Source organism: Fusarium flagelliforme (genome assembly GCF_020744385.1).
Source record: "Fusarium flagelliforme strain FIESC 12 MPI-CAGE-AA-0113 chromosome Unknown B0J16scaffold_3, whole genome shotgun sequence".
In the NCBI taxonomy this organism is placed as follows: domain Eukaryota; kingdom Fungi; phylum Ascomycota; class Sordariomycetes; order Hypocreales; family Nectriaceae; genus Fusarium; species Fusarium flagelliforme.
The window spans coordinates 3,687,040-3,710,778 of record NW_025763505.1 but is presented as its reverse complement, the minus strand read 5'-3'; the positions used below and the strand labels follow the sequence as shown (position 1 = coordinate 3,710,778).

Genomic DNA, 23,739 nt, shown 5'->3' with positions numbered 1-23,739 from the left:
GATGAGCGAATGAAACAGTTTCCGCATGTCATGTTACGTTTCTACTAGCTGGTTGAAGCTGGCTTTTCTCAAGGGTATCTTTTGTAAATGGTGCGCCTGTTTGCGTCCTTCTCTGTTGTCCAAATTCATTGAGCCCAAACAAATTTAGCCCGACCTTCTTGCTGCCATCTTGCTCTTTTGGGCTCTGACCTTCCTGTCTGCAAGTTGTCTTTCAAACTTGGTGTCGTATCTGAACTTCTTCTTCTTCTTCTTGGGTTCCCTCCGGGCCTTCTTTTCATCATCCTTTGTCTCTTCAACCTTCTTATCTTCGCCCTTATCTTCGCTGTCGAACTGCGGTTTCTGAAATCCGTCTCTTGTTACCGAAACAGACTCAACCTTGACTGTCGTGTAACGATCCTCATCAATGTACTCTTCTTCGTGGTCGACAATGTCAAGCTCAGGCTGGTCAGGGATGCCGCCCCATTCTTCGTCTTCCTCTTCCTCTTCAGAATCTAGCCCAACAGCACCAGCAGCTTCTGACTCTTTCAGCAATCGATTTACGGTCTGTACGTGTTCTTCAACTTCGCGTTTTCGTTCTTCCCGTATCTAGACAACATATGTTAGCATAATCTGAATATTGAAACCCATCAACCCATTTTGCACGTTGACGTACCTGCTTTCGCATATCAAGCTTCTCCTGACGAGCTCTCTTAGCAGCCTCCTCCTGTGCATTTTTGATGCGTTGTAGCTTGCGCTTATGGAAGCCAGTCAAATATTCTTGTCGCGCATCGAAGTCGAAATTAACTTCTTCAACAGCAGATGCCGCTTTTCGCTTCTTGTACTGTGGTGGAAGAACACTCTTCTTGGGCCTTGGTTTGGCGAACATGACTCCTTGCACAGACAAGAGTGTCCAAAGTGCAATTGTAGTGTAAAATTATAACGAGTGAACTATTTTATCGGCTGGCATCGTTCCTAAACATTCAGAAAATCCACTGTCGCGAAAGTTTCCAGGGTCGCCCCACAGCATCCGCTCACCGAGGTGTGCACCAACCGGGTCTTTGCGGTTACCGGTGTGGTTACGTAAGGTGGCTGCTACTGCATCAGCTCTCTTGATGCTACCATTATCATCACAAGCTGGAATCGACAGGCAGACACAACGCCCAATATCCAGCAAATATCATCCGAGATGCGTCTCCAGATTCTAACCGGCGCTCTTGCGCTCAGCGGCTCAGCTGCTGCTTTCTCCGATTCATGGCCCCTTGTCATGTTCTCTACCTCCCAGTATGACGCGCCCCCGTGTCCCATACTTCGAGCTCCCTGCTGAACGATGACGATAGGTTTTCCGATGCACCCAGCAGCAACCAAATCCAGACGCGATCTCAGGCCCTCGAGCAGGTCAAGGACCTTTTGACTTCATGTCCGACCGACAACTACGTCTTGATTGCCCAGGAAGGCGCCAACGCAGCCGACATTCGACGACCGAACGCCAAGTCCAACCTTCACCAAGCTATCGCGCGCAAGGAGATCCAGGGCAAGTTCATTGTACCTGAGGTCATCGGCGAATCGATTGATGCAGATGCGATTCAAGATTATATCCAGACGGCGTGTTATGAGCAGGCAAAGAAGGTCGAGCCTCATTTCACCCTTATTAAGGCGGAGGACGATAAGGGTAAGTTACCGAAGTAGTTCATTGTACCAGATGGGATATTGACGATATTTCAGAAGCTACCAAGCAGTGGACCTTGAACGAAAAGTGGATGAAGGATTCGTACACTGTTCTGTTTGTCGGCACACCCTCCACCAAGGCCAAGACCGCTTCTACATCGAAGAAGGCTTCCGGCTCTGAGAAGACCATCTACGAGTACGAATTCATCGAGCCTCTGCACATGGACTTGAAGCGTGATGTTTCGGAAGGTTCCAAGGCTGGCAACAACACCCGTGATACTCGTGGCTTGTTCGAGAAGTACCAGTTCTTTACTCCTGGTAAGTATCCATCTCTCTTTCATGCAAAGTTACACGACTTATTAACATGATCAAGGTATCTTCATGGCTCTCATCACCGCTATCGTTTTATTCTCCATCCTAGGTGTCGGTCTCCGGGCTCTGGCTAGTCTCGAGGTCTCCTACGGCGCTTTCGAGAAGGACATGGGACCCGCTGCGCAGAAGAAGCAGCAGTAATTATCTGTACTTGGTCAATGAGCGCTGTTCATGTGTAAATCTTCCATGCGGGACGATGCTTGTATATCAGATTATGGAGTTAGGGTTTCTTTGGTGTGACTTGATGGGAGGATTAGTATCGGCATATAACGTTGCGAGCATCAATTGTAGACAGATCATAGGACGAGGACCTAAGTTTCGGGCCTCGATTCAAGTTTATTGAGTGCTTTTCCAGATGAGATTCGAAGCTGTAATAAAATCCAACGCCAAACTCCGTCGTGATACCTCTCTAGTCATGAACACTAGATCCCTCTACTCGTGGTTATGCATCCCGTAGGACACTCGCATCTAATGACGTTTGCAGAGCAGGACTTATCACCTCTACACCAAGTGGCTGGGTAGCAAGAAGTTGGCGATGCCCTCCTTGACGGCATACTCATGTCCGCAGCTCCCACAGACAAGCTTTCCCTCGGACATTTGTGTCTCGAGAAGAAGATGGTGAAGATCCTTGAGTGTCTTATCATCACCCTGGAGCTCAACTGCTGTAGGAGGTTGCTCAGGTAGTTGAGGGAAACCCAACTGTAACAGAAAAGTGTCAGGAAATCGTTTCAAACACAGAAACCAAGTTTCATCAATTTGCTATGACTTCAAACTCACCTCAGAGGCTGTCGTGCGGAGCGCCTCCCAGTCGAGCCGGGGCAGGACGTTGATAATCATGTCGGGGTTCAACTCAATATCGTCCTGGACGAGTTCTGCGTCCTTGGGGTGAAGAGGATAGGAATCCTTGGAAGACCTGCAGGCCTTGACGGCGCAAGTGAGGAAGTTGAGACTGAGGACCTTCATTTTGTCGACCTTGCAGAGATGCTATCGTGTAAATGGAGAATGTGTAGCCGTACGAGATAACTGGAACCTTGAATTTGTCGTTGTCTTGTACTTACAATACTTTTTTTTCTTCTATGGCGGGGGAGCCGTTTGGTGAGCCACCAGCCCCACGTGACAGGGGTATTTGTAGGTGAATTACGACGAACAGTGCTACGAGATACTAGAGTTCACTATAATTTAGGCTGATGGATCACACTGGGAGACAAAAGCGATTGGAATGACCAGAGAGTATTTATGTTTGATGTGTTTGGTATTGTGTTGATTGTACTGTCTTATCGTTTATAGGATGCCGAGTCTCGAGTCGCTTAGAATCGAGAGCGCTGTCGGGCGCTGCGGAGACCAACAAAGAGGACACCAGCAACGATGGCGAAGAGGCCAACCTTTTGCAGGGGAGACCACCCAGTGGAAACCGCTTCCGCAGCGAATTCAGATGTGCCGTGGAGGTCTAACGAGGCGAAGGCTAAGCATCAGCACATCCTGCCTTTTTGGGGAGTTTATCAATGGTGGCGAGACAACGAGCAGCACAAGTGCAAAACAGATGTCGCCTCTTAGAGCTCAACGTGAATACCTTCAGGGGGAACCTCAAGCTCGCCACTCTTGGCGATCTTGACAGCTTCGACGGGCTTGTCACCTCCGCCAGTCTTGGTGTTCTCAATCTTCTCGATAACTTCGTAGCCCTCGAGGACCTCACCGAAGACAACGTGTCTGCCATCGAGCCAACTAGGGATATTTGTTAGTATGGTAATACAATTGATAAGTCAGAGATGGTTTCGCTTACGAGGTGACAACGGTGGTAATGAAGAACTGGGAGCCGTTGGTGTCGCGACCGGCGTTGGCCATGGAGAGAAGACCCTTCTTGGTGTGCTTGAGCTTGAAGTTCTCGTCCTTGAAGCGATCGCCGTAGACTGAAGATGTCGTTAGTCATTGAACCTTTTGAGTCGAGATGAGGCCATCACATACTGGACTTGCCACCAGTGCCGTCACCCTTGGTGAAGTCACCACCCTGGATCATAAAGCTCTTGATGACACGGTGGAAAGAAGAGCCCTCGTAACCGAAACCCTTCTCGCCGGTAGCCAGAGCGCGGAAGTTCTCAGTGGTCTCGGGGACAGTCTTGCCGTAGAGACCCATGACAACACGACCGAGAGGCTGCTCGTCTTTGCCCTGGACAATGTCGAAGTAGACCTTGTGGGTGATCTTGGGGCCCTTGGCAGCCTCGGCCGTCTGGGCGAGGAAGAGGAGGCCGAGCCCCAGGAACAGGGCCGACGCGAAAAGGCGACGAAGGTTGAACATGATTGTTGTTTCTCTGCCTCTCAATTGATGATGGTGCAAAGAATACAGAACAGAAACAAAGAAGGTTGGAGAGAGGAAGCTCGGAGGAGGGGACACTTATACCATAGGTAGACCGCTGACCGGGGCCGGGGGTAGCTGGAGAGACCCGCGCGACCTACCTAAACTGCGTGCAGATGGTCCCCCGCCACGGCCGGACTGGGAGTGGAGAGCTCACTCAGCGTTCCAGCACGTTTCAGCGGCTAAAGCCACCGCTGTAGGGAGTTCATTCATTGGTGCCCTACTGTTTGTCGGGGTAAATGGTAACAAAAAAGATAAGACATCTACAGCAGCTTGATGTCCGAGAGCCTCACTAACTTTTATGTCAGACGTCCCTCGTCGCAGCTCACCTCACCAATTGACCCCACTCCGCCCGAGCTCCCCAGTGGACTTTTTGGTCTTGTACCTCCCAGTAAACAGAGGATCAAAAGATTAACCCGAGTTTTACCGAATTGCCCATCTTTTTCCAATTGCACGTCAGGTTCGCTTGGAATTCGAGATCGAGGCATGCGATTGTGATACCGACGATAATCAGTCACCATGGTATGGTTGTGCCAGTTCTTTCTTTTCTGGGTCACAGGTAACTAACAGTGCATTAGGTCTTCCTTCTAGGCGTCAACTTCGGCGAGCAGAAGCTCGTCAAGGTAAGTCCTCAAATTAACCATCGATCGCTCTTCACATTCTCACACGATCCTACGATAGAAAGCCCTTGAGTCCTTCTACGCTCTTGGACCTACGACATCTGCACGAATCATGGCCAAGTACTCGATTCACAAGCTCGCCAAGGTCGGATCACTGGCTCCCAGAACCGTCACTTCCATCACAGCCGAGTTATCGCAAATGACCATCGAAACGGATGCAAGGCGCTTGGTACAAGAGAACATTCGACGACTAAAGGATATGGGATCATACCGTGGTAGACGTCACGCAATGGGTCTGCCGGTGCGAGGTCAACGAACAAGAACACAGACAGCGACGGCCAACAGGCTCAACAGGGTCGAGCGAAGAGGTTAAACAAATCATTGCGAAAATGGGCTGTCTGGCTTTGTGTCTGAGAGACGGCATGAATGTCGAAATCACAATATAATGGCATACGGAATGCTATAAGGGGAGATACCCCGAGGAGACCACACAAGCCTGGCTACCTCCTTGTTGTACAAGACTTGTATATACAGTGTACGATCAAATGGAAACGAAATCTAGATCGCCGTGTTATTGAGCGCGGTATTAAAGACTCTACGCATCCTTTGAGGAAGCCTCTCTCGCCTCCTCGAACTTCATCTTGGGCAAATCATCCTCCAGTGGCAGCTGCCCCTTGCTCTGTAGTCGAGCTGCAACAGTGTCTACATCTTTCCATACTCGGAGCAGGTTACCACCAACAACCTTGGCTGCGTCAACATTGCTCACGCCCTGTCGAAGCAACTCGGCGATCAAGTCCGGATACTTGGTAACGTCTTCGAGTCCCTTAGGCACTGTTGGAATGCCGTCAAAGTCGGTGCCGATACCAACATGGTCGTAGCCAATTAGGTTGCCAATGTAGATGATGTGCTGAGCTGCATGTGCAAGAGTAGAGTTCTGCGGGTAGAAATCAGGCATACCGTTTGCATTTCCAGCATCAACGCAGGAAATGAAATCAGGGGCGATGTTAACCATGACAATAGAGTTGCGCTCTTTGACGAGCTGTAAAACATTGTCCTTGACGTTTCGTGGATGAGGGCAGACACTGTAAGCTGAGCTATGAGAGAAGATGACAGGAGCTTCAGAGCCAGTCCAGTCTTCTCCACCACCCAGGACGTCGAGCATAGTATCCTCACTGTCGAGCCTGGTTAAAAGTGCATTCATAAATGTAGAATATGTGCGACATACCTGACGTGAGAGATATCAACAATCATACCAATGCGATTCATCTCACGAACGAGCTTGCGACCCAGAGGACTGACCCCTCCCCACAAAGGTTCGGCCTTGCGAGTTGGGTTTTCCAACACAGCAGCATCGGCGAACTTGTTATGGCAGTTATGAGTCAGGGTAGCATAGCGAACGCCGAGCTCATGGAATTTGCGAAGGTTGGCTGCTTTGTTGCCAATCTGGTGCAATCCCTCAATACCGAAGGGCGATATCAATTTACCCTGCTTGAAGACCTCAAATGCATTAGAGCTGTCGACCTTTTCGGAGAAATGACTGGGATAGGCCGCCTGCAGCCTAGTCATGACATCGATCTGATCCAATGTGAACTGAACGCCTACGGATGGTTTGATTAGTAAAGTCTCGGTGGCCTGTCATGCATGTAAACTCACTTGAAGCATAGTTCTCATCGGAGAAGTCAGAACCGTTCGACGGACAAGGAGCAAACAGACTCCAGAAAGCACCACCACTCTGGCCCTGGCGAAGACGATGCAAGTCCACATGTCCAGGAAGTTCACCTTTCTCAAAAGGTTGAGTAAAGTTCTCATCGTAGATCTGATTGCCATACGCAAACCGCAATACTATTGGGAAATCGACATGGCCATCTAAAGCGGTTCATGTTAGTACACACCCAGCCGCAGTAAAACAAGATGGTAATACCTATCAATGGAGTGGTAGTGAGAATATGACGTGCTCGCTCTTCAGGTGTCCGGAGACCATTGCCATAGCGAGGAACGCCATTATAGCGATTACTAACTGGCCGATGCAACAAGCTGAGTCCCAGAAGTGCAAGGAAGATGGCTAGAATAGCCCTTCGAGGTGTCAACTTTGGTGAAGAAGGAGCCTCATGATAAGAATTGTTGTGAATCTGACAGAGCAGTCCTCCCTTGACTGAACGGTTTGAGCCCCTGGTCCTCGAAGGCCGAGTGGTGTTGTATGATAGGAGAGGTTCCTGCCGCCCCATTGTGATGTAATAAATGAATGATAATTGCAGAGTAAGAAAGAACTGTGAAGAGAGATGAGTTGAAAGGGAGTGTTGGCTAGTTAGGTGTATGTTGGATGAAACGAAGTCAAGATAGCGACGTTGCAGGGGTGAGACGAGAGGTTGACGCCTCGGGCTGACAAATATGATATGCTTCACTTAAAAGTTCAGTTGAGTAGAAGGAGCTATCACCTGGAGATGACTTAATTGGACGATATTTGTGGTTGGAGAACTCGGCAATTGTAACAATAGACTTATAGCTTCTCATACACATTCATTCGCATCTACCGGATGAGATGGGATGGCTTCACACTCAATGCTACTTGGAGGACTTCCCCTGCTGGGAGATGTCTGTTAAGGTCATGCTGGCGCTAGCTCAGGAATGTCGCCACAGTTCCACACAGAAAGACCGGGGTGCCCTTCAGCCACATGCATAAATCATGTGCATCTGGGAACTGACCCACCGTTTGATGGCACCGTTTTGAAGAAGTCACCGTTTTTGCAGACCACCGATCTTCGGAAAAGGAAAGCTCCATTCCGGCGGGCAGAGCCAGGGCAACTTTTTGGAGGGGCATTTCACTAACATGACAGAAACACGACTGTATGCTCAACATTGAACTTCCATTATGGCTCTGACAAGGAGTTTCGTTGGGAATGGATGAGGCTATATTGATAATCTGAAAGCTCCCCAAGTATTTTTTCAGTTTCACTCTCTTTGCAATCGCAACTAAGATTCTATAGAAGGTGAAGGGAATATAGATTGAATACCTATAGTATGATAACCAACTTGAACTCAATAATCCAGTCACGAAATACTTCTCGTGACTCACTCTCTGCGATTGTATCACCGATTTTTATGCCACAGGTACAATACAGGTAACCGCTGTCTCAAAACAAATCCATATCAAGGAATCCCTTCTTACTGGTAGTTCGACCCTTCACTGAAGCCACCCAATTGGGTAAGGTCCAATCCACCCGAGGGGCAGAATACTGGCAGGTAGCGCGGGGCATTAATGTGATTCATCCTCAAACATCGTCTTTTCCTTACACCTCCCCCAAAAACTATCGCCATGGCTCTTTCAAACGAGGAGAGACTCGATCTCATCAAGGAGAACCTCGCTGAGGTTCTCAACCCCGAGATCATTGAGGGCATTCTTGCCGAGGGTCGTAACCCCAAGATCTACTGGGGTAGGTTTAATCTTCCTTTGCGCGCCATGGCCTGCAAGCCAGACTGCTAACACGAATACCTAAGGCACTGCAACCACCGGTCGACCTCACTGCGGTTACCTCGTCCCCGCTGTCAAGATTGCGCAGTACCTCGCCGCCGGATGCGAAGTTACCGTCCTCCTCGCCGATATCCATGGCTTCCTCGACAACCTCAAGGCTCCCATCGAGCTCGTTGAGATGCGCGCCCAGTACTACAAGTTTGTTGTTGAGTCTATGTTGAAGTCTTGTGGAGTTTCTACAGACAAGTTGCGCTTCGTCCTTGGCAGCTCTTACCAGAAGACCTCGGACTATGTCATGGATTTGTACAAGTTGTCTTCAGTTGTATCAGAACACGATGCCAAGAAGGCTGGCGCCGAGGTTGTCAAGCAGACCGGCAATGCACCTCTGAGTGGTCTTCTGTACCCTCTGCTGCAGGTGTTGGATGAGCAGTACCTTGACTGCGATGTCCAATTCGGTGGTGTCGATCAAAGAAAGCTGTTCACTGCTGCTACTGAGTGGCTGCCCAAGCTCGGCTACCGAAAGGTATGGCTTTATTATGCTGTGCAAATGTATATTGCTGACCTCCGACCTAGCGTGCCCATCTTATGAACCCCATGGTTGCCGGTCTCAACGGTAACAAGATGAGCTCAAGTGACGAGAGTATGTGCCTGTGAACCATCTGCTGCGATACGTGCTTACAATCTATACCAGACAGCAAGATTGACCTTTTGGACGCCCCCGAGGCAGTGACCAAGAAGATTCGCAAGGCCGAGTGTGTTCCCAAGGAGGTTGAAGGTAACGGTGTCTTGGCACTTGTAGAGTATGTCCTGCTGCCAGCCTCCGGCTTAAAGAATGGCACTCGGGAGTTCAAGGTCGAGAGACGGGACGCCGAGCCCCTTGTTTACAGCGACATTAAGCAAGTTCACGAGGATTACCAAAAGGATGTGGTATGTTCTGCTTCTACACGATTGTTTTGACGGCGATATTTGCTAACCTTCTGCTTCAAGTTGACACCTCAGACCTTGAAGGCTGCAGTGACGGAAGGAATTCTTGCCCTGATGAACCCCATCCAGGCCGACTACCAGGCCTCGAAGGAGTGGCAAGAGGTCACCCTGAAGGCCTACCCCCCACCCGTGAAGAAGGAGAAGAAGGTCAAGAACCTGGGCACAAGATTCCCCGGTGCCAAGGGTGGTAAGGGCGGCGATGCTGCCGAAGTTACCAAGAAGGCTGAGGACCTTACCATCAAGGACGTGCAGGAGACCCAAGCTAACCCCACGGCCTAAAGATTTTAACGACAATATAGAACAAAAGCAGAATAAACAGTGAAATGATTATGATTAATTTAAAATAGACTTGCTTGAGTTCCGACAAAAGTCAGAGCCTTTAATGGCTCTATTATGAAGTTGCAATGGCTCACAACTCTGAAGACCGAAATAAATGGCGGTTTATATGTATAAACTCACGACAGCATCGGATACTTGCAGAGGGCTGCTACAGAATATAGTTCCATGAGCATGGTTTTGAGAAACTAGAAATGTAGTATATATTGAAGTAGTTATGGAATTATAAAATTAAATGTCTTGTATCCTCCCATCGATGGATCCTTTCCCGTTCGGTCTTTGCCATGTTGACGCCAGCCAGTATGTGCCTAGTTGTCATATATACTTCTCAGACATGAAGTTGACATGTTTACTGGTCATCCTCCTCGAAACAGCAAGCATCGTAGACGGAGAACCAGTTATCTGAAGCTTGGAAACCCAAGGCAGAGATGGTAGTATCATAAAGCTCGCACTGGCCAGCAGTAGTGATACCCATAGCCTTGCAGTCCTCATCATCTGAACAAGCAGCCTTGCATTCTTCGAGATCGAAGTCTGGAATTATCTGGAGGAGCTTGTCGTCACTGGAACCGAATGTTCCTGTCAAGCCGCAGGTGAGGCTAGACTTGGCAGGACAACCAGAGATAGCAGCCGCGGATGTGGTGGTGGAAGCCTGAGACGTGGTGGTAGTAGGCTCAGAGGATGTAGTTGTGGGAACAGCAGTGGTCTCTTGCTCTGAAGAAGTGGTTGAAGGAGCAGCCTCGGCTTCTGAGGAAGTTGAGGGAACCGAAGTAGTGGTGTGGAGAGTAGTACTGGGTTCTTGGGTGGTGGTGGGTACAGAAGAGGTGGTCTCTTGAGAGGATTCGATAGTAGTTTCGGGGGTGAGAGAATCGGAAGCGATGGAAGTAGACTCGATAGCAGGGGAGCCAGTTGTAGTAGTCTCCTCGGCAGTGGTGACAGGCTCGGTCTCAGCCTTTTCGGAGCTGGTAACTTGCACAGCGGTGGTAGAAAGAGAAGCCTCTGTCTCGGACTTGCTCACAATATCCGAGTATGCGGCTGAGGTCTCGGTACTGGACTGAGCATATGCCGTAGTTGTCACTTGGGACTGAATAATGGAGCTTGAAGGACGATGAGGTCTGCAAGGACCAGCTTGAACTCCAATAGCAAGACCAGCCACGAGGGCAGTGATGAAAGTGTTGACTGAAGGCATGATGAAGAATAATCAAGTAGAGTAGAAGTAAATAGTAGGAAAGAATAGTTGGTAATGATGAGATACCCAGCAGTGAATGAGTGAACTGCAGGCTCTCTATATAGTGAAGAAGAATGAACGACTTGTCTAACAATACACGAAGAATCAGAAACCAAGAACCAATTCATGTCACCCTTTGAGGGAATACATGCTCCTTTATAAGGGAGTTTAGACCAGCACAACCCTCAAGATTGAATACAAGACCCCCCGTTTCGGACTCTGTGATCCATCAGAACTGTTCAGCTCCAGCTCGCTCGGCCCTTTCTCTTGGCGAGAAGAAATGAAGTTCCCCATCTGAAGGTCGGTTAGAGGCTAGAAGAAAGCACTTACACCAAGTTGATAACCTAGCGCCATGGCTGACGTCGAAGGGTGGGGAGATGCAGGTCCCCAAAGCTAAACATTGAAAGAAAAATAGCCAATTATTGACTGTGAAAGGAAGGGGGAACACGCCGAGGGCGCCAACAAAGGGCGCTACCGTATTAATTGATGGAACGACCTTTCCAAGGGAACTCGTCTATTTTTCTTCGCCGAAGATACCGAAAATAGCTATCCCTTTTGCTTTTTGCCATGTTGATTACATTGTTAGTGTTGGTCTACAGCGCTAATATTGCAAGGGTTTCTTCTTCAACGGACAGTTCTTTGTGTATAGCATCAAAGAGCGACGTGATCTGGGGTAAACCGTTGTCTTTTTATCTGGGCATGTAGATCATGATCTGCATCGTTATGGATAAGGCTGAGCCAAGTTTAGTATTATGGAACTCAATGATGTCCAATGTTACCTTGATATCTGCTCCAAGGTATTGCAAGGTTAGCACTGTTGTACAATAAACATGAGACTCGGGTAGAGGCTATTACCTAACTTTGATCATCGCCCTAAAAAGAGGAGGTCAAGTTCAGCTCAGCTTCCAAAACTTAACCGACCAACATGTGTTGTGTTGGGTGGCCCCTACTCTTTTTTGGCGACTTATTCATTCTCTTGTTTTCCTTTGACTGAAATTAGAATCTTGGCTCTCATCCCAATTATCAAAGAAAAGGTCTCTTGGGCCTTTGTTCAACTACGCCACGGAGATATCTTTGTTTCGGACATTACATCGCCTAACTTAACCTACGGTTAGCCTCAAGAGCCACCTACGTTAGACATCCACCTCACGATGGGTCAAGGACGGAGGTTAGCTTCATTCACCGACTTGTCCCCAGAACTCCTTCGTCAAATATTTGGACACTTTTGTTTACACTGCTGCGATAAAACAAAAGACTATCTCCTCCAAGATTCCGGGAGCTTGGCAGAGAATTACTGCAGAGACCGCCAGGTGCTTGTGGCGTTATGTCTCGCCTCTAGACACTTTCGCGATGTTAGCCAGGAAATACTTCATCATGTGTTTCTTATTGCACCTTCGGAACCTGATCTCGTGCGACAGCCTTCTGTGAAGATATCCTTGGCTCGTTTTATACGGACCATCGCCTCAAAGCGGCACCTTGCCGCGGCAACAAAGGCGGTTGTTTTCTTTCATTCGCTGGAAGCGCCCAATGTTCAGCTTGAAGATGCCCAAGAGTGCTTCAGACATGTTGCTGAAGTCACAGGAACCCAATCTTCAGAGGTCTGGGATCAAAGAAAAAATCTGGCGCCTTACCGCGATGACTTTCTCCAAGAGCTGATACTTGGCAAGGCTCACGCTCGATGTGACCCAGAGACGATAGAGTCGCATGCGAACACTCTGGCTACCGAGTTATTGTTCATTCTAGTTGCTTTGCTACCCAAACTCCCACATCTGGCTCTCGATGTCTCGATCCATCAGACGTTTGATCAGCTAGAAGCACTGAAAGCTCTGGGAGTTTCCCGCCTACCGCTGAAAACTCTTGAGATCGATGGGGTTTCCGACTCAGCATGGCTTTCGTCACAGCTTATAACCCGTTCACCAGATCTTGAGACGCTGTGCCTATATCATTCGACGTCCTTGCCCGAGATATCGACCATCAAAATGCTTCATCTCCGGAGGTTTCGAATGAGCGTCAAACAACTTGAGTCAATTCTCTCTTCCTGTACTGGCCAATTGAGAACCTTTACATACGAAGCTTCAGATATAGTCGCTTACCACGTCGATGAAAACACTTCCTTCATGATACAAGCTCGCGACGCTATCCAAGTTCTCGAAAAACATAACAAAAGTCTCGAGAAGCTTCATCTTGATCTCCGTATCCGAACTTTTATGTGTCGAAATACAAAGATCGCACCGATGTCTAGCCTGGAAACCTTTACAACGTTGCAAGAGCTCTTGATCAATACTGACGCGGTATATAACGACCAAAGCTCACAACTACAGCTGGCGGATGAGATATTGCTTACCCGGTTTCTTCCTCCCAATATCGTGTCACTGCACCTTGTAGAACCCGAATTTCCCACTCTTCCTGCACGTATACAGAGAGGCTTGATCGGACTTGCGGACTTGAAGAGTCGGGACTCGAGTCGCTTCCCCAACCTCAAACAAGTGACATGCGATAACAAGGAGATGTTCAAAGAATACTACGTTAGGAATGTGCTCTCCGAGGTTGGGATTGATCTCATTCACAAAGAGTTTCCTAGGCCGGACTGGAGTTACGATCGAGGACATTTGATCTCTCAGCATCCTCAAAAATATCCAGCCATGGAGGAGAGGTTTGTGGAAGAGGAATTTGGGATACTTCGATGTTACGCTCCGCAAATGCCAGATGAGTCTGATGATGATCTGTAGTAAGAATCTGTCTGATCAATAGAAAGAGAGACGGTTTCTTATATGATCCAAGGGACAAATCGACAGAGACAGTAGATGTTCCAACAGTTGGTTGAATCGTTAACGACTACTCTTTAGAGCCAAGACCTCAACCCTGAACAAGTGCTGAGGTGAGATGAATTTAGGCGAGCCCCTACTGCAGGATTCTTTGGCACTGCCATCAATATGAGGTTTAAATTCAGGGGACAAGTTTTCTTTTTGTTTACATGGATGTATATAAAAGCGGTGGCATCAATGGAGGTAGTTAGTTACTGTAAAGTCATTTCATTCCTGTTGTTGTCATAGGAGATGATTGACAGTAACAGACCCCTGAATTAACCCAGGAATAATTATCTGAAACGTCCAGTGCCTCTAAAATTAGGTTCCCGCCTCCACTAATTCCATCCATACGAGGAATAGCAACATGCCCAACCCAACAACGGCGGGCATATCCTCAGGGGTCTGGGACTGAGGATCAGGGCAGCTCACCAGGTGGCTGGGAGAGCCTAATCCACTAACGAAGGCGAGCTGCCCAGTGAGAGGCCTCTGAAACCACCCCAAATTCCGTTTCCGTCTCTGGCTGTGGCTGTGACGTTCCAGTTAGTTAGCAGCAATTAACGACTTTCAGATTGGCGATTGCAGGGAGAGAAACTTGGTCTGCAACAAGTTAATCAATCAGCTGAACTGAACTGAACCACCTGTCAAAATAAAGTACATATAAGCTCCATATTGCGATATACCACAGAAGCATCAAAGCGCTTCCTTCGCATTGACTTCTGGGTAGCTCTTAAAATTGAAGAATGGATACTCAGACATCGTGTTCAACGTTGTCCGTTCCATCGTTCCTTCCTCCTGGTTCAACCGTCCACTGTGGACTCGCTAAGCTCGGCTGTTGAAGGGCAGAAACAGAGTAGACAGGACAGGCACGAGAGACACGATCCACCTCCTTCCGGTTCGACCATGATTCTGTCTTCTTGTGAGTATCCGTACCTGCCTATAATATACAAGACTTCAAACTCCTCCAATCCTCTTCAATCTCTCCCTTCTCAACATTTTATCACCAAATTGTTTCTATTCTCCCACTGTGATATGATTCAAAGGGAGTGATTCTGTATCAAAAGTCCCCTGTTCATTAGCACCAAAACGTCACCACACCAATACGTACTTACAGCGGATGCCAATGCCAACCAAGCGCCAAAGCCCGAGCCAGCGCCAGCCACCTTCAAGCTAAAGACACAAGCCATCATCTCCATCTCATCCCAAATTCACCCTTACGGACCCCAGTTCGCGACCTTCCGGTCCAGTCAACGCCCTGCTTTGCTCCCCCATTCAGCCTTGCTTATCCTTGCCCGTCGGTGTCAGTGTCAGCCCAAGCCAAGGGAAAGAAAGTTCAAGGAACCAAATCCAGATCAAAAACACGGCACTGTACTGTACAGTTTCTCTCTGTTCGTTTGTACGCTGCAGTATAGGTGTCCATGGTACCCCCCGATACGCAATCCCTGGCTCTCGCACAACAATAAATTCAACTTCTCAACTGTGCTGCCCCTGCATCGGCAGTAGCCGTCTCACGAACCTAGCCTACGCAATACAGAGACACGCAGCGGATACGACCAACGGCGATCATCTGTCTGCATAACAACACCAACGGCCATTTCCTTCGACCGACATCACCCCCTATACTTGCGACGATCGCGACGACATTCCCCGTGACTCCCGCCCTCACGTCGACCTTCACGTTGCGAACCACTCATTCGCAAGCCCCCCACCGCTACAACGAGCTTAGGGCTCTTAGTCTTACTCTGATAAAATCAATAACGGGAACCGCACAATCACCGCATCAATCGAAGGGGCTGGACAAGGCAGACCATCATGCCGGGGTTTGCTGATTCCTTCTGGTCGAGCGACTATGCTGCAGGACTGGGTGTCCTGTTCACCAAGCTGCAACAAGGCGTCCACGAGAACAGACAAGTCCTGACTATCGCACGCCTACGTGCCGAGGCCGAAGAGACTTACGGCCAGCGCCTAAGCGATATTGCTCCTGCTGCTGACAAGATTGCCGGTGGCTTCAGTCGTGATGATGGAGCTACTGTTCGCAAGGTATGCGAACATGCCTCACTTCCAAAAGCGCGCAGTGCATGCGACGCAGTGCACTGTCGTACTATGCGATATAAGCGCTTGATCGATTAAGTTTACCGACTAACGGATTTTAGGCCTTTGATGGCATGCGAACCGAGATGCAAGATGCTGCTCGTAACCATCGTCGCATCGCTCAGAGCATTCGCGACCTTGTCGTCAACCCTTTCTCCCGCTGGTGCGACGCCCACGAGGCTCGCATCCAAGACTCCCAAGATGAGCTGCAGGTGCGAATCAAGGCTCATGACCGTCAAGCCGAAGCTGTCAAGAAGCTCCGATCCGTGTATTTCAACAAGTGCCGATTAGTGGAGGATCTCGAAGAGGAAAACAAGCTCGCTTTCCAGGACCCCGAAACCAGCCCCAAAGCCGGCCAGAATATTCCCGAAATTAAGGTCCAGCCTCACAAAGAAGAGGAGCCCGAGGAGGAAGAGCTCTATGAGATCGGTGACGATACTTACCAGCCCGAGCAAGTTAAGAAGATTCTGTCCCAAATGCTGTCCAGCATCAAGATGGGTGAGACCAAGGTGCCAATTCTGGGAACATACCTCAACACTTCTTCCGGTTCCGATATTGTCGAATATCTGCAGCGCAGCATGGGCAACATCAATGTCGCTTATGCCGAACGCATCGGTCAAGACCTCGTCAACAACGGTTTCCTTCGACTCATCGGTAACGTGGGCAGCACATTCGCCAACAGCTCTAAGATGTTCTACCAATGGCAATCCAAGGCCTTTACGATGGCTGGTGTCCCCGAAAAGAAATCTATCAACCGTACTTTCTCACTTGCTTCGACCGGATCTGAAGGTGGCGCCGAGTCTCCCGTCGGAACAGTGAGCGAGTATCTCGCCAACTGGAAAGTTCTCAACAACGCTCATCCAAACGAGACCCCTAGCCAGCGCATGCAACGAGAGGCTCGTGAAGCTGACGAGAAGTACCGCGAAGGTGTCCGCAAGCTTGACGAGCTGCGATGTGAGCTTGAGGAATCCATCCATCTCCACCTCAAGTTCCTCGAGCGATGTGAGCTCGACCGCCTTAAAGCTGTCAAGACAGTCATCCTCGACTTTTCAGGCACTATTGGAAACGTCATTCCTAGCCTACAGTCTACTGTGGACCAGATGATGCTCTTCCAAGAGACCATCCAGCCTCAAAACGATCTGCGATATTTGCTTGAGACTTATCGCACTGGAAGCTTTGTGCCCAAGGTTGTGGTGTACGAGAATTACTACAATAAGGTGGACGAGCAGACGTTTGGTATCGACCTCGAAGCCCGTGCTAGAGCCGATAAGAAACGAGTTCCCATGATTGTTACAACTATCCTGACCTATTTGGACCACCATTACCCTGATCTTGAAGGTGATGAAGCCAGGCGAGGCGTGTGGCTGCTGGAAGTCCCTCTATCACAGTCACACCGTCTGCGCTCCAAGGTCAATGATGGCAAGCCTGTTTCTCCTGATGTTTTTGATGAATTTGATATCCCCACGGTTGCTAGTTTGCTCAAGATCTACCTTCTGGAGCTTCCTGGTAAGTACACGCTTTTCACAGATTTAACGCATAGCGCGAACTAACACCGTATCAGATTCTTTGGTCTCATCTCATGTTTATGAGATTATCCGAACTATCTATTCCACACCCTCTACTGATGCCGACGAGTCCTCTCGTATTGCTGCTCTTCAATCCACTCTGTCACAGCTCCGCCTTACCAACATTGCAACACTCGATGCTTGCATGAACCACTTTACTCGTCTTATCGAGCTCACCTCTGCCGACGAAGCATATGTTGCATCCCTCGCCAGCGCCCTAGCCCCCTGCATCCTGCGACCACGGACCGAGACATCTCTCACCATGGAAGAGAGGCATGCATACCGACTGGTCAGAGATCTGTTCGCTCACAAGGACGCAATTTTTAGTGCCCTGAAGCGAATGTCCATGGTTAACCACTCATCTTCTGTGGGTAGCAACAACCGACCGCGAGCCATCAGCACCGACGAGAGCAACCGTAAGGCACTTATGGAAGAGCGGAATAGGGCTCTGCTTGAAAAGGCCAACGCAAGCCGAGGCCGTGATAAGAGCCCTGCCCCAGGCCCCCGCGGTCATCGTCGAGACCGTAGCACTGGCGGACCAGAGACCCGATTTCCCATTGCAAGCCCAACAGCAGCATCCGCTGTCGACCGACACCGCACCAGTCTCGGAGGAATTATCAAGCGACAGAGTCTCGAGGTTCCTGAGCCTGATAGTACGGCACCAGTCAACGGCGAGGCAGAGAAGGAGAAGTCTGATGCCGAGTCAGAAAAGAGAGATAGCCGCGACAGCACAGGACGAACACCGACCAAATTTGTTGGCGGAAAGCGAGTTCCTGTGGTGCCGTCGACTCCTCCTTCTGATTCAAACCGCGGGGTGCAACTTGAAGATGCTCCGATGGAGGACTAGATGTACGCCACGGAGCCGAGTTACAGCCCATGGTCGAAGACAAATCTGTTGGTCCCACCAGACACAAATACGCCTTGATCTTCAACGGAGTTGGGAATTGATACATAGCGGGGCTGAAGTTATAGAAGGGAGAGGCTTGGGTTTGAGGCAACGTCAAGAGACTCGGCCATACAATCTACCTCGTCATGTGTATGCGTTAATGGAACATGAGCAAAAAAGAACAGTCGGTGTGCTTTTTTACTTGGTCTGTGTTTTCCTGGATCTAGTCTATTCTTGTATTTATCCTGTATCACGATACAACGGCGATTCTCTATTTGTCGGGAGACTGATTTAAAAAACGTCTTGACATTCTACAGTATGTAGACAGGTAGAACGAACACATTATGACTTGATATGAGGAATGAAGTCGAGGAATTTGATGCTTATTATTATTCAGTTCGGTCTGCCTTCTCCCTCCTCCTTTTCGAGTGTCCCTTTTATACTATCGAATACTCGCTTGACCTTCCAATCGGCTTGTATCCATATCGTTGCCCCTTGTTGAGAATTTATCTACTCATCTTGGATCTCGGCAGCGCGCGGCACCTTCTTCTTCTTTTTCTTCTTGGTCACAGCTACATCGCCACCAGACGCAGGGGACTCGACACCACGAGCACTACTATCGTCCCCACCCTCGTCCAATACTGCAGCACGGGGCGCCTTCTTCTTCTTTTTCTTGGGCTTAACCTCCTCACCCTCAGCTCCTTCGGCGGTGGCATCCTTCTTTGGCTTCTTCTTTTTCTTCTTGACAACAGTGCCTTCCACGTCGACCCCCTGTGCTACGTGAATACGTTCATTTGCACGCTGCATTTCGAGACGGAGTCGCTCGACTTCTTTCATGGCTTGTTGCATCTCGACATCCTCGCGCTGCTGCTGCTCATAATCGAAGCCGGTCGATGGTTGGCCTTCTAGACTGAAAGATCCAATGCCGCTTGAGTCCACACCGAGCAAGCCCTGCTTTGTTTTGGGTTTGAGCGCCTTGGCCTTTGAGAAGCTGTCCGAGTTATTCTCCGAGTCATACGATCGAAGGCCCCCGCTTGCACTGCCTTCAAGGGTTTCATCCGCCGCGATAACAACCTTTTGTCGTGGTTTTGGCTGTGGTCGAGGGGGCTGTGCAGCAGGAGTCCCGGCTCTTGATAGATCTAATTGCATGATAGGTATAGAGTCAATGTCCAGATCGGGGCCGTTGCTACTCTGAAGAATGTTATGGATGGGTGTCGAGGTGCGAGGCGTGTCATTGCTGGGGATATAAAAGGGGTCATCTCTGTTGCGTTCGACACGGTCTGCCTTTCTCCGAGCAACGATATCCGCATCTAAGTATGTCTCTTCGTCGGCTTGTTGGTAGGAGCTCACGTAATCCTCTTTGGGTTCTGATATCCTGCTAATCGCAGGTGCAGATGAGTCGATGCTGGTAGGCGGGGGTTTCTGGTGATAGTATGTCTCAAACTCATCCGACTCATCGGTCGCCAATGTGATGGAGTCGGCTTCCGATAACAATTTGGTTAAATTTGCATGGATGGGCTCATCCAGGTCAAGACCTGATGGCACTGGAACGTTTAGTTGAGCACCCTTGGATACCGAGTTGAGTTCCCAGCCATTGAACAACGAGGGGATTGCCTGGGTTAGAAGTAACGGTGCGTCTTGGTCAACATCATCTGTCGATGCCGGCTGAGACGAAGCAGCCTCAGCTGTTAGCTTCAATAGCTCTGTGAACTCGACTGCTCGCTCTTGCACCTCAAGACTGGGATGCAATGCGAGAGGCTCAAAAACGTGGATAATGCGTGCCATGAGGAGTGACACCCTTGACTTCCTCTCTGCTGTCCACGGCTCGCTTTCATCTCCAACTATGGTCGCAAACACTTTGGTGACGGCTTGAAGAGTGGTCGTCAAAACTTCAGGGTTGTTTGTTCGGGGTAGAAGCTGCAACAAGCCATTGAGACCTTCGTCTGCAACAGCTAGTTGTGATGCGTATTCACCCATGATCCAAGCTACTGATTTCAGTGCACCTGAAGTGATACTGTATCCTGGTGGTGTATCAGTATTGAGTTGGCTGAGGATAATCTCTGCCGCCCTCACAGCCGTTGATCTCATCACCCGGACCTTGACAGCAACATTACGCAGCTCATCACCAATCCTTTCTGAGACGTTGGCTCTCGCCTTATCCGTTGGGCCCAAATCGTCGTCGACCTTGCGAGACGCTGGTGCCATGCGGACAAGTTGTGTAAGGACATCGATGTACCAGTCAAAATCCAATACACTCGAGTAGTTGTCCTTTGAGCACATGCCTAGAATCCTTCCAATGACGTCGATTCGATAGTCGTCGGGCAAAGGGATCGATTCGGCCTTGGGCTTCGGGGTCGGCTCAGCGAACTCATCCTCGGATTCATCGAGGCCATTGGGGGGAGTTCCGGGTTGGGACTTATCCCGGCTGGGCATAGATAGCTTGAGCTGCTTCATGAGGCGACTGACAATTGACATCAGATTGTCGCCAGTCACCATGCCCTGTACTAGATCAAGAGCTTGTATTCGGATAGTGATGTCGGGACTGTCAATACACTCCAGAATCACATCCTCTTGCTGTGATACTAGATCAGGATGTGTTGTAACGATCTTGTTGAACGCTAGCAGAGCAACGTATTTAACTGTGCCTGGTCAGTTCATGCTTCAAATTTGGCGGCACGATCTTGTACTCACGGTTAGGATCACCATCTATCATGACCATGCCTCGCAACTTGTTAACACATAGCGTAGCGATCTCATCGGTGCCAGAATCGTCGGCGTTTCCCAAGATGCCACCTTGAATGATTCCGTTGATGCACTCGTAAAGTAATGACATAGCAGGCGTAGTCCTAATGATATTGGTCAAAGGAGGTAGGAGCTTTTTCACAAGTCGAGGTTCCAATGGCGTCAAAGTAGCAAACTAGAGAGAGAGGGTCAGAACAGCAACATAATATCAATAGTAACAAGGCACCTACAAGCTTGATGAGTTTGATGGCCATCCAGTTATTACCACCATCAACCAAAAGCTCAAAGAGCCGGGGAGCTAACGGAAGAAAGTCATTCGGTCTTCGCCAACCAAGCTCACAGACCACGTTAACAATAGCCGCCGTGACACTCGGGTCCTCGTCAGGATCCATCAGTCGTTCTTTGATCTTGGGCCATGCCGCTCGGAGAGCCTCAGGGTACACCAGGGCAAGACGATACAGCGTTACCAGCGTCTTCTTGCGGATATTCGAATGGCTATGGCTTAATCGCGGTAGCAGGTCTTGCAGAGTCGATAGAGCTAACGAGGGAGTAATGACATGGGGGAGAGTCGCAATGGGGAGAGATATAACAGTCGGTGTCGTCGTGCCAAGATCCTGAACAACAACATTTAGCGAAACAGGTATCAACAAGCACAAAACGTCGTCAACAAACCTTCTTCAGCAGATTAGTAGCCAGCATCAGAACCTCAGTGTCAGGTCTAAAGCTCTGAACAGCTCCCAGGTATCCCACTCGCTTCTGGTGGTACTTGGGCGACGACATGACCTCGAGCACATGAAACGACGCCCACGACATGTCATGTCCAACCATTTCCAGATAGATGAGCTTCAGAAGCGCCGTTGCCTTAAGATCTAATCACCGAACGTCAGCGACTAGCCTCCTCCATGTAGCTTTACTTGTGTCAAACGAACCCATATCCTGACTGCGAACTTCGGCGCGGCACTCCTTGAGACTCTTCTGGATATACTCCTTCTCATTGCCCTTGTGGTTCCGTAGCCCCCGGATGAGGTCGTAGAGTGACTTTTCAAACCTGCGCGCAACATGGTCAGCGCTTGTCCTAGATGCTGATATCCAAAGCTTCAATTCGGCCTACATGTTGAGAAGCTGCCCCGCGGGCGTGGGGCCGACCGTTGGAGGAGGTGTTAAGGTATTTAGGTGATAGGGACGTTGTCTCAGGGGCTTCGCAAGGGGACGATCGAGCGGCGCATCTCGTATGGAGTATTATCGGTGGTGAGAGGATGCTCTGATCAGCAACGGGGGGGAGGTGGGTATCGCGTGCCGGTGAGATGCGATTGATGTTATGGTTGGTGTTGAGTACGTATCTGTACAGTACAGCGCCTTTACTGCCCAAGCATGACGGAATCAACCATCCTAACCACGGACCGCCCTTGACTCGGCAAACAGGACGGCCCGAGCTGGGGAGTGTCTACAGCGGTGTAATCCCCTAAGAGCTTAGCGGGTTACACTGTCCGAGCTGGGAGTTAGGTGGGGTAGGTTGTCGGGACTCAGATCGATAGTGGCGTAAAGTTATTCTCAACTCAGTCTAACAGAGCCTCAACACCATCATAGATTTTCCATTCCTTGCCTATTTCTTTCTCGTCACGACGATTGATTGTTGATCTCGAGACCATGCACTTCCTACAGCGGTGACACTCCAACCTTTACACCTTATCACCCTTTCGGTCACTTCCAATGGCTCTTCGTCTCCTTCCCTCGAGGACGATCGTCCCACGCTCATCGGCTTCCATATTAAACATCACCAACCTCACTTGCGCCTCAACGCATTTCCGCCGCTCGTTCATCTCTCTTCCCTCCTCCGAACCACAAAGGCTAACCGCCCATCGTACTCTACCATATCCTTCTGAACCTCTTTACGATCTCATTGCCGACGTCGACTCCTACTCTTCTTTCGTCCCATACTGCTCCCGCTCTCGAGTAACTCGATGGTCCGATCCCGACCCCGCTACCGGTCAGCGGTACCCCACACTTGCCGATCTACATGTTGGCTGGGGAGGGTTCGACGAGGTTTTCACAAGTCGGTTACGATGTGTGCCAGGCCAGTCCGTCGAAGCTGTTAGTGGAGAGACTGTTCCAGGCGGTACCGGACCTGATGCGTCGGCTGTCTTCCGGAGCCTAGTGACACGCTGGTCCGTCAGGCCAATTGCTGGACCTCCTTCACCTCGCACTGAGGTTCATCTTGCCATCGATTTCCAGTTCACCAACCCCCTCTATGCTGCCGTGAGTGCAGCAGTGTCTGATAAGATAGCAGGCCTGATGATAGAAGCTTTCGAGAAGCGAGCGTTTGAAAAGCTCAACTCAAACCGAAAACTTTAGAACTGCGTAGATATCTTTTTCGCATTCGCATGTTCTCTCACCCCTCCTTTATCCCCATATAGTCATTAGATCTGGCGTGGACTCTCTGTAGAATTAAATGTACATTAGCATCTCACTCAAACTTAGACATAAGAGACGAGCAATCACAACAAGGAAGTCGAATTCTAAAATTAAACAAATCATTCTGCATACTCCAATCATTCTACATAACGCATGTCTAGGACAGCCGTGTCTATAAAAACAAGCTGGTCCGCCGTATCCAAACAAAACAAGAAGAAAAGAAGATGAAAAGCGTCATC

The 23,739-nt window shown here is 49.5% G+C and overlaps 12 protein-coding genes across 12 annotated transcripts; 6 read left to right on the top strand and 6 right to left on the bottom strand.

The window, feature by feature from the left end:
- Positions 1-144: 144 nt before the first annotated feature.
- B0J16DRAFT_383026 (nucleolar protein 12-domain-containing protein) lies at positions 145-865 on the bottom strand (the record flags this gene model as incomplete). Its single annotated transcript, XM_046131291.1, has 2 exons — positions 145-585; positions 653-865. The coding sequence occupies 2 exons, from the start codon at positions 863-865 to the stop codon at positions 145-147; spliced, it is 654 nt and encodes a 217-aa protein (XP_045985072.1).
- A 252-nt stretch (positions 866-1,117) lies between these two features.
- On the top strand, positions 1,118-2,328 carry B0J16DRAFT_413553 (uncharacterized protein). The gene is made up of 4 exons (XM_046133382.1): positions 1,118-1,260; positions 1,317-1,648; positions 1,702-1,962; positions 2,018-2,328. The coding sequence occupies exons 1-4, from the start codon at positions 1,166-1,168 to the stop codon at positions 2,155-2,157; spliced, it is 828 nt and encodes a 275-aa protein (XP_045985071.1). The 5' UTR covers positions 1,118-1,165; the 3' UTR covers positions 2,158-2,328.
- A 1-nt stretch (position 2,329) lies between these two features.
- B0J16DRAFT_371029 (uncharacterized protein) lies at positions 2,330-3,064 on the bottom strand. Its single transcript, XM_046130383.1, has 2 exons — positions 2,794-3,064; positions 2,330-2,715 (listed from the first exon to the last, which is right to left on the bottom strand). Exons 1-2 carry the CDS (start codon positions 2,977-2,979, stop codon positions 2,518-2,520), a joined length of 384 nt encoding a protein of 127 aa, XP_045985070.1. The 5' UTR covers positions 2,980-3,064; the 3' UTR covers positions 2,330-2,517.
- A 143-nt stretch (positions 3,065-3,207) lies between these two features.
- B0J16DRAFT_338930 (cyclophilin-like domain-containing protein) lies at positions 3,208-4,724 on the bottom strand. The gene is made up of 4 exons (XM_046127499.1): positions 3,979-4,724; positions 3,797-3,923; positions 3,587-3,738; positions 3,208-3,463 (listed from the first exon to the last, which is right to left on the bottom strand). The coding sequence occupies exons 1-4, from the start codon at positions 4,307-4,309 to the stop codon at positions 3,324-3,326; spliced, it is 750 nt and encodes a 249-aa protein (XP_045985069.1). The 5' UTR covers positions 4,310-4,724; the 3' UTR covers positions 3,208-3,323.
- On the top strand, positions 4,625-5,470 carry B0J16DRAFT_108940 (uncharacterized protein). The gene is made up of 3 exons (XM_046121405.1): positions 4,625-4,888; positions 4,945-4,989; positions 5,048-5,470. Exons 1-3 carry the CDS (start codon positions 4,886-4,888, stop codon positions 5,357-5,359), a joined length of 360 nt encoding a protein of 119 aa, XP_045985068.1. The 5' UTR covers positions 4,625-4,885; the 3' UTR covers positions 5,360-5,470.
- Positions 5,471-5,495: 25 nt separating this feature from the next.
- Positions 5,496-7,537, bottom strand: B0J16DRAFT_108959 (membrane dipeptidase-domain-containing protein). Its single transcript, XM_046121406.1, has 4 exons — positions 6,908-7,537; positions 6,640-6,852; positions 6,212-6,584; positions 5,496-6,158 (listed from the first exon to the last, which is right to left on the bottom strand). Exons 1-4 carry the CDS (start codon positions 7,209-7,211, stop codon positions 5,582-5,584), a joined length of 1,467 nt encoding a protein of 488 aa, XP_045985067.1. The 5' UTR covers positions 7,212-7,537; the 3' UTR covers positions 5,496-5,581.
- A 288-nt stretch (positions 7,538-7,825) lies between these two features.
- On the top strand, positions 7,826-10,026 carry B0J16DRAFT_285064 (uncharacterized protein). Its single transcript, XM_046124042.1, has 5 exons — positions 7,826-8,417; positions 8,482-8,978; positions 9,029-9,095; positions 9,147-9,382; positions 9,443-10,026. The coding sequence occupies exons 1-5, from the start codon at positions 8,300-8,302 to the stop codon at positions 9,716-9,718; spliced, it is 1,194 nt and encodes a 397-aa protein (XP_045985066.1). The 5' UTR covers positions 7,826-8,299; the 3' UTR covers positions 9,719-10,026.
- On the bottom strand, positions 9,980-10,972 carry B0J16DRAFT_108892 (uncharacterized protein). Its single transcript, XM_046121404.1, has one exon. The coding sequence runs from the start codon at positions 10,959-10,961 to the stop codon at positions 10,125-10,127; it is 837 nt and encodes a 278-aa protein (XP_045985065.1). The 5' UTR covers positions 10,962-10,972; the 3' UTR covers positions 9,980-10,124.
- A 1,179-nt stretch (positions 10,973-12,151) lies between these two features.
- On the top strand, positions 12,152-13,729 carry B0J16DRAFT_318788 (uncharacterized protein; the record flags this gene model as incomplete). Its single annotated transcript, XM_046125474.1, has 1 exon — positions 12,152-13,729. One exon carries the CDS (start codon positions 12,152-12,154, stop codon positions 13,727-13,729), a length of 1,578 nt encoding a protein of 525 aa, XP_045985064.1.
- Positions 13,730-15,500: 1,771 nt separating this feature from the next.
- Positions 15,501-18,582, top strand: B0J16DRAFT_108860 (uncharacterized protein). Its single transcript, XM_046121403.1, has 3 exons — positions 15,501-15,844; positions 15,958-17,401; positions 17,457-18,582. Exons 1-3 carry the CDS (start codon positions 15,617-15,619, stop codon positions 18,305-18,307), a joined length of 2,523 nt encoding a protein of 840 aa, XP_045985063.1. The 5' UTR covers positions 15,501-15,616; the 3' UTR covers positions 18,308-18,582.
- Positions 18,583-18,728: 146 nt separating this feature from the next.
- Positions 18,729-22,535, bottom strand: B0J16DRAFT_338922 (adaptin N terminal region-domain-containing protein). Its single transcript, XM_046127498.1, has 6 exons — positions 22,200-22,535; positions 22,018-22,136; positions 21,761-21,957; positions 21,319-21,702; positions 21,038-21,263; positions 18,729-20,985 (listed from the first exon to the last, which is right to left on the bottom strand). Coding segments are annotated over exons 1-6 (3,057 nt in total). The 5' UTR covers positions 22,202-22,535; the 3' UTR covers positions 18,729-18,856.
- A 45-nt stretch (positions 22,536-22,580) lies between these two features.
- On the top strand, positions 22,581-23,601 carry B0J16DRAFT_338920 (dehydrase and lipid transport-domain-containing protein). The gene has a single exon (XM_046127497.1). It carries the CDS (start codon positions 22,799-22,801, stop codon positions 23,438-23,440), a length of 642 nt encoding a protein of 213 aa, XP_045985061.1. The 5' UTR covers positions 22,581-22,798; the 3' UTR covers positions 23,441-23,601.
- The last annotated feature ends 138 nt before the right edge of the window (positions 23,602-23,739 follow it).